This window comes from Myzus persicae, unplaced genomic scaffold, assembly GCF_001856785.1.
Source record: "Myzus persicae strain clone G006 unplaced genomic scaffold, MPER_G0061.0, whole genome shotgun sequence".
Taxonomy (NCBI): Eukaryota; Metazoa; Arthropoda; class Insecta; order Hemiptera; family Aphididae; genus Myzus; species Myzus persicae.
In genome coordinates this window covers 226,074-240,992 of record NW_019101460.1, presented here as the reverse complement: position 1 = coordinate 240,992, position 14,919 = coordinate 226,074, and the positions used below count along the sequence as shown (strand labels likewise).

The 14,919-nt window shown below is 33.4% G+C and overlaps 2 protein-coding genes across 4 annotated transcripts in view; one reads left to right on the top strand and one right to left on the bottom strand.

Moving 5' to 3' along the window:
• The first annotated feature begins 517 nt into the window (after window positions 1-517).
• Window positions 518-13,578, top strand: LOC111029151 (glutamate receptor ionotropic, kainate 2-like). Its single transcript, XM_022308025.1, has 17 exons — window positions 518-605; window positions 1,539-1,691; window positions 1,767-1,951; window positions 2,318-2,472; window positions 3,642-3,783; window positions 3,884-4,054; window positions 4,378-4,533; window positions 4,719-4,943; window positions 5,607-5,813; window positions 6,515-6,599; window positions 8,000-8,276; window positions 8,522-8,723; window positions 9,876-10,015; window positions 11,658-11,740; window positions 11,851-11,966; window positions 12,680-12,826; window positions 13,253-13,578. The coding sequence occupies exons 1-17, from the start codon at window positions 518-520 to the stop codon at window positions 13,415-13,417; spliced, it is 2,697 nt and encodes an 898-aa protein (XP_022163717.1). The 3' UTR covers window positions 13,418-13,578.
• Window positions 13,579-13,756: 178 nt separating this feature from the next.
• Window positions 13,757-14,919, bottom strand: part of LOC111029208 — a 90,162-nt gene continuing 88,999 nt past the window's right edge. For 2 of the 3 annotated variants that reach the window (XM_022308140.1, XM_022308141.1), the window contains exon 15: window positions 13,923-14,400. In XM_022308140.1, the coding sequence (XP_022163832.1) occupies window positions 13,923-14,400 (478 nt within the window). Of the gene's footprint in view, window positions 14,401-14,919 lie in introns of all 3 variants that reach the window. The other variant, XM_022308142.1, reaches the window with a different exon arrangement.

Below are 14,919 nucleotides of genomic sequence, written 5' to 3'. Positions count from 1 at the left end.
ATACGCAATAAAAATGTGTATAGTGTATAATTATGTTGATCGGGAAATCATATTTTAACGATTTTTAATGCACCACGGAACAAATGCTTACATATAGTGCTTACCTCACAAACGAATTTCGATATCATTATTATTATAAATCATAATATTTGAAAGGTACAATTTTTTTTCCGACATATACGTATAACAACCGTCGGTTTTTGTTTGGACGAAACGCGTCGCTTGAAACGTCCGTCTCCCGCGGTCCACGCTGCAGCAAGCCTCATCCTGGACTAAAAATAATATCAAAAACCGTGCCAGAAATATTCATAAGCCACGCTGGGGGAGGGGAGGGAGACACGATCCGTACATATCGTCGTAACAGTGGTGTGCGATCGTTCGGCGGATCAAATTCGATATTATAGTGCACACGTGTGTCGAGAAAAAAATTTAATTCATGAGTTTGTATGCACTTCCGTCGACGCGATATTAATCGTGGTGATTTTTTTTCGCTTTTCACTTTCTCTGTCCTTGGACAATGAACGTGATCTTAGGTTTATTGGTGCCGTTCGTTTTGATTTTGGCCGGTGGTAAACGATGCGGCGGCGACACGACGATCACGCTGGGTGAGAACGAAATATTATTTATTTTTTAAGTCATTACATACGTACTATACATTGTAATAATATTATAATTAAACCTAAGATAGATGTATGAGAATAATGTGAATACCTACACATGTGCAATATATACATCTAAATACATCCAGGAACGCATAAAGCAGATGTGGAGGGGGATTTTGATGTAAACCGTTTCCTGAAATGGTTTAAAAATTTTTTTTTTCGAAATGACCATGTACGATTAATTTAAATAATTCCACGAAAAACATAATATTATTATTATAGCTTAGTGAAAATGAGTCATTAGTTATTACTTTCCTATCGTTTTTCATTTAGTCTAATGAGTAATGAGAAAACATATCGCTGATGGCTGATTAACATATTAGATTGGTATTTCGTATAGGTATGAAAGTGATCAAATAGAATATTGCACCACTGCATGATATAGATAACTGTAGAGCACTTAAAAACTTCAAAACTAGCCTACACATATACGATATAATAATATATAATGCATGAGTGTGTTTCTAATGGTACAGTGGATTAATAATAATTGAATTTTAACAAACTTTATTATTCTATCATAATTCATTCGCATTTGTAAAATGATTTATTTTTCACTATAATATGTGTTGTTCCGTGTTCGTCGGGTTAATTCGTCCTACTAAACCTAATTATTAAGCAAAACAAACTCTGACTTAAAAAAAGTATATTCTTTTAACTGTACGTTTCAGGGTAAAATGTTTCATTAAACTTTGAACTTTTATCATATAAATGAATAAAAATTGTCCTTTTAAAAGTTTCCTCGTTAGATTTGTGTTTATGTTATCCACAATGGCCCAAAGGGTTTTAAAAACGGGTACCTATACGGCTATACATATTGTAATGAGTTTTTAAAACACAAACTATAAAGTGGTTATATTATGAAAATATCTTCAGGGATTTTATACAACGAGGAAAACTCGATGCTGGAAACGGCCTTTAAGTCTTCCGTGGACGTCGCAAAGGCCAAAATGCTTGCCAGCGGTGTTCAGTTGGACGTCATCAGCAAAATAGTTCCTCTTTACGATTCGTTCGAGACCCAGCACCATGGTAAGCGTGACGTGTTATATTTGTTATATTTTACCAGTTACCTATAATATTGTTGTCCTTTACTATCGTTGCAAGTATGTGAAATGCTCACCGAGGGGGTGTCCGGCATGTTCGGCCCGTCAGCCGGAGACACAGCTCCCATCGTGCAATCGATTTGCGATTACAAGGAGATTCCTCACATACAGACCCGATGGGATATCAACCAGAAACGAGGGTCTTGTCAAATTAATCTGTATCCTCACCCAAGCACATTGGCCGAAGTGATTACTTTATTAAAATACCTACTATATCTAAAGCCGGGTTCCCACGACTAATAATAAGTGATTAATTTATTCGGAAACTCGAATAAACGTCAAATTACCCGAATGGTCAAAGTAAACCATTTTGTACTATTCGTGTATTTTATAAATATGTACTAATGTACTACATATTTTTTTATACCTGCACTTGTCAGTCGCCAGTATATGGACGATTCGTGGGAATGTGGTGTTTAAGAAATAGGTACTAAATTTCCGAATATTTCTTCAAATACCTACAGACTCTGTCCTCTGTAATATATAATATATATATATATATACGTACAACAGTAACTTTGAATAAAAAAAGGTGCATTTCCGTATCCGTAGGCACTAATCGATATAATCATTGCTGTCGACTGGAAGAGCTTCACCATCATCTACGAAAACAACGACAGTCTAATGCAAATCACCAACATTCTGAAGTCACCGCCTACCAATCATCCTATCCGCATCAGACAGCTCAGTTCAGGACCTAATTATCGGTAAATAGTGGTTGAATAACAGTTGTAATAATAAACTATATTATTATCTGTATTGTAATATCACATAACGTCATAATCTTAAACGATCGTTGAAATATAAAATATTTACATATCATATATACCTACTTAATAAATTGTAATACCTATAGGGGGAAAGGATATAAACAATAATTATTAACAAATCCAATTTGTGTATAATATTTATCATATACAGGCAATTGAGGGAGGCTAAAAGCTAAACGTCGAAAAATATATTATAATCATTATACGAACAATGTTAGGTAATGCGAAAAGGACAAGGAAATAGTAACACATATAAGACTAAATGCATTTAATCCATTATAATTATACGGTAATATTATTGCGTTATATAGGTATCAAAATTAATCGTCGGTAATTAGTAATAATAAGAAACGTGTATTACCTATTTTATAGATATGTAGGTAATAGGAACCTATGTATTTACTCTTTATTCATTTAGTATGTTATAACTATAATTTATATACATGCATTTTTAATATAAATGTACACATATTGTTATGAATGATGTTTCAAAATTGTAATCCCACTGTACTAAGAGACAAAAGTATAAAGTTGCTTATATCCAGAGAAAGTAAATTCAATATTGCAATATGAATATAATACAATGTTGTACCCTGATAAATGCACCTTATAATTAATACCAACCAATGATACATACTCTGATAGAATTTGTATTCTAATAATGTTTTAGATTTTTAGAATACTAATTTAAATACCATTATGTTAAAATAATACTTATTTTTTAATAAATAAAATATTATTTTACTATTCATATTTTTTTTTTATACTAACCGTGAAGTATAAAAAAGAAAGTCATTTTGTTTTATAATTCAAAAACAAATGAAACATTTACTCTAAAAGGGTATTTTTACTTTTACAATATAAGTACTATACAATTAAACTATTAACATAAATGTGACACATAATGTTTAAATGGTAATTAATAAACCTATATAATATGTATTCTATACTTGACATTTTTTACCATGATTGTTTTACATTGATGTTATAAATTACTTATGATAAAATAATTTATTATGGTGACAGCGATTGTATAATATATGTATATAGGTACTAATAATACGATCGCAGAGTAGTTATTACGTAAATAAATATTTTTATTTCAGAAAAGAGCTTCGTGAGATTAAAGATTCCGGAGAAACAAAAATACTACTAGACTGTTCGTTCGGCATACTTTCGGAAGTGCTGTTACAAGCGCAGCAAGTGGGCCTCATGGGATCTGAACACAATTTTATAATCGCATCTCTTGTAAGCACGATGATGCATGGAAAAATAATTTCAACAATATTATAAAATACGGTAGGTTGCTCGTTACACGTACAATGAATGAGTGTTGATCGTTTTATAGGACATGCACACCTTGGACTTGGATGCGTTCAAGTACAGTGGAACCAACATCACTGGCATGAGATTGGTGAGGCCACACGACAGCGAGTTCCAGAACACGGTATCGCAGTGGACGGACAATTTGAGCCCGCTCGAACCCGATGACAAGACGGTGTTGCCCGAGACTATACAGGTTCGAATATGGGCCGACTGTCGACTACATACATGATACTTGTATTAAATAAAAGTCTTTACACCCAAAGATCACATAAATTATCATTTATATTAATAATATGCAATGGATGTGTGTGTGTGTGTGTGTGTTCAACTGTCAAGACTATTGCACTCCACTCATAGTTCTGAAATGTTGGTACATCAGGATGGGACTGGCTACCTAGTGTATAATATAATTACAATTTATAAACTAATATAACGAACTGAATAAATCAAAACGCGAAGTATATATTCTATACAATATTGGAACTGGAACTATAACCCTATTGTATTTGTACACAGTTGGAGTCCGCTCTGATCTACGACGCAGTGCAATTGTTCACAACTTCCATTTACAATCTGAGCAAAGAGTTCGAAATCAACGAGACACCGACTCCCTGCAATTCTAGCCTTTCGTGGAAGCATGGCTTCACTTTGATCAACTACATGAAAATGGCCGTAAGTAATAATATAATAACTTATTTTGTATGATATACGACGAAGTCAAGCACAAGTCGACCTAAAGTTGGCACTCTCGGAAATTCTCGGGAACGACTTCGATAAAATATTTGCTGTTCCCGTGAATTTCCCATTCTTAAGTCAGCCATGTCTAATACATATTAAATGAAAAAAACCGAATTCAGAAAGACTTCAAAGGGCTCACCGGCAAGATAAAATTTGACCAAGAAGGTTTCCGAACTGACATCGAATTGGAACTGGTGGACTTGACGCAGAATGGTTTGCGTGTGACGGGCACGTGGAGCACAAAAACCGGAATTAACGTTTCGGCGATACCCAAATCGGAAATGGTGCCTGGTGGGAAAGAATTCGATTTGAGGAACATGTCGTTTGTCGTCATCACGGCGTTGGTGAGCAGACATTTTTAAACTTATACCCACATAATTATGATGCTTTGGGTTAAAATCCTCATCACAAATGTTGACAATCTCTTAAGCGCCTATCATATTATATCGAAACCAGTCAAAAGAATATCTGTCCACAGTTATAATCTTCCTTGATCTTACTATGCAATGCTTAGAAACTAAAACAATTATTCTACTACATTAATCAATTTATTGTAATTATTGACTCATTTCAAACTTTGAGCTAAGTAATATAGGTACAATGTTGATTGCTTACTAATTATATTTACTGAACATAATTATTAATTACTATAATAACTCTTAAGATATATTAAATTAAAATTAAAAATACCATACTAACCTATAGTTACCTATAAGCTATAACGATATAAGTAACAATTAACAAAACGTTTTTTTATTTAGAAATATAGATGATCCTTATATAGGTTTTAAAATGCTCTTGTTAATCTTTTACTTATTTTAAAGCAACCATAAGAATTCTAATTAAAAAGAAATTCTAGGAATCGAATTAATTACACAGGACGACTATACTGCTGTTTTATTAAATACTGTCTTGTATAATACTCTAGATGTCTGAGCACCCTATTAATTTTTTAACTTACATATTATTCAAATCATGACTATTATGACTATTGCTATGATTCACAGACAAAACCGTATGGTATGGTCAAACTTTCCAGTAATACCCTGGAAGGAAACGACCGATACGAAGGTTTCGGAATCGATTTGATCAAAGAGCTCAGTGAAATGAGTGGTTTCAATTATACGTTCATAATACAAGAAGACTTCAACAGCGGATATATCGACGAAAAAACTAAAAAATGGAACGGAATGATCGGGGAAGTCATAAACGGAGTAAGTGCATAATATAATGAAGAATTACATTTTTAATAACACTGCAGTAATCAATCCAAAAATCGGCATTGGATATGTAAAATAAACATTTTATACAGAGAATGTAAAAATATTTATCCAGTAATATTTAATTACAATTTATAATATTATAAATATTACGTTAACGTATTATTTTCCTAATAATATATCACAAGTAAAATTGTAAATAATTAAAATACAACATCATCAATAATTATTAAATGGCTTTTATATCAAAAAGTTAGAGAAAAAAGAAATTTTCTTACGTCGAAGTGTTGTCAATTAATTTAATACGATGAAATCTGTGTATTTATAAATGTTCATATTATTCAATTGTTGTCATAATTTAAAATTTTAATAACTTAACCGTTTAAATAAAATAGAAATCAACTAAATTAGTAGCTAACTCAGATTATCATTGTTATTATATTTGTATGACTTATCCTACTTTTCCATATGGTGGAAATCGTCAGATGTTTTATGTGAGTATATGGCTATTGTGGGTGTTTCTCAATCAATTTTATTCTTGACAATACAAGTCATCGTCAGATTATAAAATATCACCATCCGTAAGATGCTACCCAAATAATGTTTTATTTCATTTTCAACTGCAAATATTAGTAATATCTAATCATAAAAATATCTACACATAACATTTTTTTATTAACCATGCATTTTTGCAGCAAGCAGATCTCGCGATTGCCGATATCACTATCACTAGACAACGAGAACACGACGTGGATTTCACCAGCCCGTTTATGAATCTCGGTAGGTGTGTTACGGTATGTTACGTAAAGTATGCAGAGTGATTTACCAAGCACGTTCATCACTTTTTTTCTTCAATAATGCAGTTATTAAAAATCTGATTTTTGGAATATTTTAAATTCTTATTTATGCTACTAAGGAATGTCCTGTGGAAATACAAACTTTTTTTTTTTCGTATTCAAAGATCACCTTGATTTTCTTCAGTAAATTATTTATTACCATAAATAAGGATAATAGGTCCATAATAATTGGTTTTGAAGATATGGGTAGTAAGGTATATGTGATTTAAAAAAATGATAGTTATCTATATTAGTCTATCAATATTTATATATTTTTTTAGTGCAGGTCAAAGTATAATAAAATTCTAGATCAAATATTTAATATATTTAACATTGTTGTAAAACTATTTTTAAGGACTATAGTTCTTAGTATAAACATTTTAACCATCCAGAAACTACTGGTTCGAATTAGGTAGGTAAATAAAAATGTTGAATACAATTATTCATTAAATAATTTAGATTAAAATGCGTGTCCCTTATTTACAAAACAAAAGTTTGTATCGCCATAGGTCAACAAAATAGTTCAAGAATTTGAAAATATGGTATTCAAGTATATTTAAAAATTCTAAGTCTCAATTTGAATATATAAATATGATTTAAAGAAAAACGAGGGTAAGCATGCTTGGTGGTCACCCTTTATAATCAGACGAGTGTCCAACACCTTTTATAACTGTCGGCAGTTTTCTGTTGTATATGCATATAGCCCGGTAGAGGCATATGCGTTGTCTCCGACTTATAGTCTTACTAATACACGAGTCACAGCAACTTTTACATTAGATTAGATAGAATAATCTATTTTACTTTGTTATTTTTTTATTAAAGTGAACTGACCTATTATCACATTTGGTTTTAAAGTTAAGAATATTTACTTAGGTTTTTTTTATTTTAATTTTTAAGCAAGTTTTGACCCATACGCTTTGTATAATACGTTGTACGGCGTGTTGTGTAGGCAAAATAGGTACATACTGTAATGATTTATTCATTATAATTTATTGTTGATGAGCAAAATTATTTGCTTGTAAAGGCCCCCCCTCCCTTCACAAAAGGTATCGTTGAATTTGTATGCATTTTTTTTCGAAAGATTATTCTCAAGAGTTATGACAATATTCCGGAGATATTTCTGGTATCCGGGTTATTTAATTGAGGAATATTCTTAGAAGCATATGCACATAACTTACTATAGTTTCGACTATCAAATGAGAACAGTAGTAAATCAAAAGAAAATCTTAATTAGTCTCTTGGGGAATGATAAAATTGTAAAATAATCAAATCTATTGTATTAAAAGATCGATGAAAAGTTTTAAAAGTAATTTATTACGTCTGTTTTCGTTGCAAATACTTCAGGCATCAGCATATTGTACAAAAAGTCGACAAAGAGTTCACCGAGTCTGTTTTCATTTTTGGCACCGTTCAGTTCCTTCGTCTGGCTTTGGGTGATAACGGCCTACTGCGGCGTGTCTGTTCTGCTATTTATCATGGCCAGGATCAGCCCTTACGAGTGGACCAACCCTTACCCGTGCATTGAAGAGCCTGAGTTTTTGGAAAACCAGTTCAGCCTGTCAAACGCATTTTGGTTTACGATCGGATCGCTGATGCAGCAAGGTTCCGACATCGCTCCGATGTGAGTATACGATGAAATTCTTACACATAACCACCACCCAAAACTATGTCTACAGAAATACTAAAATATTTAACGAACATTTTACGATTATTGCAGTTATGTATTAAAAATAATAATAATTGTTTTTTTTTAAATTTCTTCGCTTTAATCTCAAAATTGATGTCAGTGGTTATTATTTCTAAAAATAAGGTTGGTCATGATTTATTAAGAAGAATTTATTATTTCATTATTTCAATTCCATATAGCGCCGTGTCTACTAGACTGGTCGCAGGTATCTGGTGGTTCTTTACGCTCATTATGGTTTCGTCTTACACTGCCAATTTGGCTGCGTTTTTGACCGTCGAGAGTGTGTCGGAACCTTTCAAAAACGTAGAGGATCTAGTGAACAATCAAAATGTTATCACTTTCGGTTTGAAGAAAAGAGGATCTACTGAGGAATATTTCAGGGTATGATTTATTAAAATATTAAAGATATTACACAATATTACTATAATTATTATTATTAAAATGTATTAAACTAAAATATTTTGTTTATCACTCAGTTCATATAAAAAATTTATTTTATTAGCGTCTAGTGGAAGCTATGAAAGCTTAACAATCATCAAGATATACCTAAAAGTAATTGAATATATCTACATGTCGAAATAATAATAATAAAAAATAATTAAGTAATAATTAATAATGTAGAGGCTACAGATAACAAATTCGGTGATTTAAATATTATAAATTTAGTAATTGTGGTGAGACTAAAATTTGAACTTTAGAATAAGCTGTTTGTTTAGAACAATTAAATAGATTTTATAAATATTAATAATAATATAGTAGTATACTGATAGTGTTATATATATGTATATGAGTTGCATAAGAGATAAGATGGATATTAGGTATTGTAAATAGATTATGGGGAATACATTGAGAGTTTATTTATAAGGGTGGTGAAAAGGGAAAGTAGGATATTTAAAATTTATTTTTATTTTTATTTAATTATTTTGAACATTCGTTTCGTTATCTAATTGATACGTATTGTTGAGATTTGTAGTAAACTAGTAACTACTTGAGTTCTATAATATACTATATATACATAAACATATACTTAAAACTACTATTCTATGCAGTATGAGTAAAATGGATTGGCACGGTGGTCGCGTCAAAGCCAGGATAGTATTCCATATTTGTATTTTATTACCAAATCAATTAACAAATCAATAGTTGTCTCAAAACATTATTAACAGTTATTATGTTAGTAATTTAAAAGTAAATATTATGCTAAAGACATTTTATGACAACAATTACAGATTTTAATAATTAGTATAAACAAAAAATTGTTTTAACCCAGCGTGGAGTGGCCGAACACACTGCGACTTATTATTTTGGCTACACTTACTGATAAGCTCCGCCGCTATGCCAATCTATTTAATGTCGACTGTACAGATTTTATAGTTCATCATAGAAGTATCATACAATTTATGTATCGCCATTTTAAAATACATATCTCTAAATTCTAATAGGTATACTAAAATACTATAGTCTATAACGCGTTATACACGAGCTAAGCGTTGTCGAGCTATACATAAATAATTTAAATTTATATTTTCACAGGAATCAACAAACCCTACTTATAAAAAAATATTTGATATTTTACAAAAAAATCAGCCCTGGTACACTTCGAGTAATGACGAAGGCGTTGAGAAAGTACTCAGAGAAAATTATGCGTTTTTCATGGAGTCTACGTCAATCGAGTAAGTATTACAATTATGGCAGTAACTACAATAAATTAAAATGACATTATAGGTAGAATTATTTAATTTTCCAAAAACGTAAGTTCAGTGAATCATACAATCGTCTATCGTAGTGTCAAGGACGGCTTGGGATAGAAAAATTCAGGACGGAAAATTGTAAACCAAGGCCACTTTTCTATGTCTACGTCATAGGACTATAGGAGTCGTAGGCAAACCTAACCCTAGAAGGGGGCCGATCATATGTTATATCTCCCACCTCAACAATAATACAATTGGGGGACGAGGTGACCGAGTGGTCACAATACCTACTAATAGCTAATGGCCACAGTTGCCGGGCTCAGGATCAATAAAAAAAAAAAATAATAATAATACAATTTTTTATAATTATTTGTTTATCTAACCTTTTGGTCTGTATTATAATATGTAAGAGGACCATAAAAAAAGTCTATAAATCAGTATCAACATTTTGATGTGATTCTACCCGCTGCCAATCCTAAATGCCTAGATACACCTATCTATATGACGAATCTGTTAAAAATTAAAAAAAATTCAATTTACTATTTATAAAATACAATTATAAGTAGGCATTTATACTATGCTTGAAGCTTTGATAACAATTCATAACTTTGGGCCACAGCGAAAATGTACGCTCAGCAGTTCTCTCTTGGCTTTATTAGTTTAAAAATTAGAATGAATCAACCCGTTATGAAAGTTAGCGTTATGAACATTATCTGTGTTTGTGACGATGTTAAATGTGAATTTCTGAGCATAAATTTGCTGTTACGCACTTGTAATATGGAGACTACAATATAACGCGTGTGGCGACCTCTTGTTGCACAAAACAAAATAGTAGACATTTGTGGTTATAAATTTATAATTCATTTGATATTTTAATCAAGTTTCATTGAATATTATTGTAATAATTGTTATATATAGTTGAGTTGGACTAAAAATAGATTATCGATACAATTTAAAGAGCGACCGCCGACTCGCACTCGTGTGCGCGAACAGCGAAGTAATCACATTCTCTTGGACGAATCATAAGTAATAATAATAAGTAATAATGCGTTTACGAGTCACACATTACCTATCTTAAATGAGCAGCTACCTATTAATGGTTACTTATTTAGTAATAAGTAATAATTTGTTGTATTACTTGTATCACCTAGTGCTCGCCAGTAACCACACTGTTCTTAAACAGTACAAAACTCCAAAACAACTATAGGTAGTAGGTAGTAGGTACTATCATATATAGCTTTTAAAATTGAAATTTTCCTCTTGTATAATATTGTTTACAAATATTAATAGGTATATTTTTTTTTAGTGCAAATAAATGATTAATAAATATATATTATACTATATATTTATATATATAAATAAATACTAATTATTTAAAAAAAATAATTTAGTACACAGCATTAGAGCCGGATATCTTACGATTGCGCTTGGTGCTTATCGGTGGTACTTTTTTTTATTCGATCTCGAGTGTAATATTATTTTCACTTTTATGTTACGTTGCTAAAAAAAATTTTAGGCACTGAGCGCAATCGCATACCCAAAAAGGTGGGCAAAACTCCCACAATAGTACTACACCGTACCAAATTTTTATGAATGTCCGCTATATATTTGCATATTATAATAGGTACATGGTCGAGCGGAACTGCAAGTTGGCCCAAATCGGCGGACTGTTGGACAACAAAGGCTACGGGATTGTGATGAAAAAAAGTATTCTGTCTAATATTGTGTGCTGTTGAAAAACACATTTATAACATATACTGTGTTTTGTCACTCTATATTAACCGATTTGTACATTTTGTGACGTTGTGTTTTCACAGACGCGAGTTTTCGAAACGTTCTGAGCGCAAACATATTGAGCCTGCAGGAGAAGGGCAAACTGACGGCGTTAAAGAACAAATGGTGGAAAGAGAAACGCGGGGGCGGAGCGTGTCAGGTTTGTGTGACATCTCGTCTGAAGTAAAAAAAAATTCCCAGTATGTGCTATATAAATTAGTTATTCCCATGTTTATACCGCACACTACACAGAATCGTAGTTGGCCCGGAAACCTACTTTTAGACATGACGGGTCTGGTCGTAATATTTTATGTAGTTTTAGAGGCAGCGAGTTCCCTTCGAATATGTATACCTAACTGTTTTCCTTTAAACAAAAAGAGAGGTAATTTTTCATCAATGATATTTTAATTTTGAAATGAGTTATGGACATTTTTAAGTATTATATAATATCTTACACGCTTACAACTCAAAATTAAAATATCAGAAAAACAATTTCACCAAACACGAGGATATTACCTATATGATTAATAATATTTAAACTCGCTCAAATATAATTAAAACTAACGAAGCCGAACTGATGAACTTAAATTTGGTATGTTACATATCTGTTTGAGACGGAACCACCACGTTGTGCGGGTGACACGTCACACTTCCTCTTAATCATGCCCGTACTTTGTGCCCAACACTGAATACTTAATTAAACGCTCTTTGCTCTTACTACATAATTTCCTAGTACGAGACCCGAACCAGGCGATTGTTGAGTCGGTAGGTGGAAAGAGGGGGGGGGGGGGTATAGATGAGTTGAACCTTACACTTTTTATGCATCGCTCTATCACGATGATGAGTGTTTTAATAAAATATAACATTATGTAGGACACCGACAATAACGAGGCCAGCGAGTTGAGCATGAAAAACGTGGGCGGCGTTTTTATCGTGTTGTGCAGTGGCGTCGGCGTCGCCGCCATACTGGCAGCGATGGAAATGTTCTGGACCCTGTGGAAAACGACTAGCAAAGAAAAGGTTCGTATTGTACAGTGAAACTAATGGACATAATATTACTTAACACATGTGTAATTAAGACTTTGGTGGAAAATTAAGGATTGCGTTACGAATAATTGTCATACGGTTTTCTTGTGTCTCGACCAAATTTTTACCATATCATTTTATTATTTAACTTAAATCGAACGTCATCACGAAGCTTATTTGAGATAAATAGTGAAAAGAACGTCGTAAGCCAGTAAACCTCATCGAAATGTTACGATAGAAATGTCATTCGATGTCATCAAACGAAACGCAATGAAAATATAATAAACTTTTTTACCATAATCGGGCTTAAACACGTGGCTATGTTGCTAAGTATAATTTTTTAAGTGTTACGACCACAGTCAGTTGGCCTTTTGACCACCGATATAGTACATTTGACTGATCTTACAACCGCCCCCGCAGGTGTCGTTCAAGAGCGAGTTCAAAGACGAACTCAAGTTCATCGCCAAGTGTCGCGGTTCCACGAAACCGGCTCGGAGGAAGCAGAACAGCAGCGCGGGCAACTCGAACCCGACCGGATCCAATCAGTACATGAACTCCGACCGACACTACGACTACGAGTCGTGATGGCGCTCAATCGATACTTGTCGGGAAATATTATTTACCTATTACCTGTGGAACGAGCGTTCGCATACAGTTTTATTTTAGTCAGTAAATAATATACAACGATTACATTATATTATACAATACGATAATTATGTATTATTTATTAATAGTATTCATCAGTATCTATTATTATTATTATTATTATAATAAAATATACACATATTATGTACCTATATATAGGCTCTTAAAATGTAATGAAGACAATATTATTCGAGCGTATAAAAAATAATAATTAAAATAAAAATAATTATTAAATAATAATAATAATAATAATAAAAAAAAATTATCACAGTCATTTTGTTTTTTTTTTTGTAAACATAAAAAAACGATCGATTGAATTCCTATTTACAAAAATGTATTTACATTCCCGCAAACCCGGATGCGAAGAACGGCTTTGTTCTCGGCCACGACGGCGGATAGAGGTATTTTATAATATTATAGATTATAGCGATCTCCTTGTGCGGAACTACTGCGACGCGGCCGCCGCAGCTGCTACCGGTCCTGTCCGGTCCACGTTGATAGGCGCTGCCCGTTCCATCAGACACTCGATGCTGGTGCTCTGCTCGTCGGACAGACTGGACGCGGACGACGATTCGCCGCAGACGGTCCGCGTGACGGAAACGACGTCGTCGTCTTCCCTGTTCATCTCGACCAGCACGGTGGTATAGTCGGGGGGTGGAGACGACGTGGCCGAGGTTTGTTGGACGTTCGTCGTCGTCGTCGTCGTCGTCGTCGGAGGCGCCGGCGACGGTGTCGTCCCCGAGAGGACTGTTGTCTGCTGATGGTGATGCGAGGACGTCGTCGCCGATTGGACGGTTCGCGCAGCGGCCGACGAGGACGACGAAGAGGATTCTCCGAGTATCGCCGACTGATGGTGGTTGCCGAGTACGTGCGCCAACCTGCGCACGCTCCGCCGGATGCTCTGCCGCAACATTTTCGCGATTCTATAATGGCAAAAGAAAAACAAACACGCGAGGGCGCACAGTTGATAACGGTTCTATTCGTCGCTAGTCTGTAATGCGTATGACCGCATAGGCGTTCGGAAGTCGGCAAGCAGCGAAGATGGTAATAATGAAGAGTCGCCGACGACGCGGCCAAGCAGTGCGCGTTACAGTGTCCGTGCCAAGTGTCAAGAAGAAAACCACCGTGTGTGAATTGCATGCATATTATAAAAGACGTGTAGGCAAAGAGGTATATACATATTGTAACTACGAAGAATGTTAATATTTGTTTTGCTAAATACGTGTGTTATTAAATCATTATTGTTTTATATAGGTAGGTAATATAATATGTATTATGGGACACGTTAAAAATGTATCATCAATATTAAATTTTTTTTTTTACATTTAATTTCGCATTCGACAGTCTGAGATAAGAGTAATGACTAGGTGGTAGTATAGGTATAAAAATATGACAAACAAATATATCACAACATTAACATAGTGATTATATGAAAAAAATAA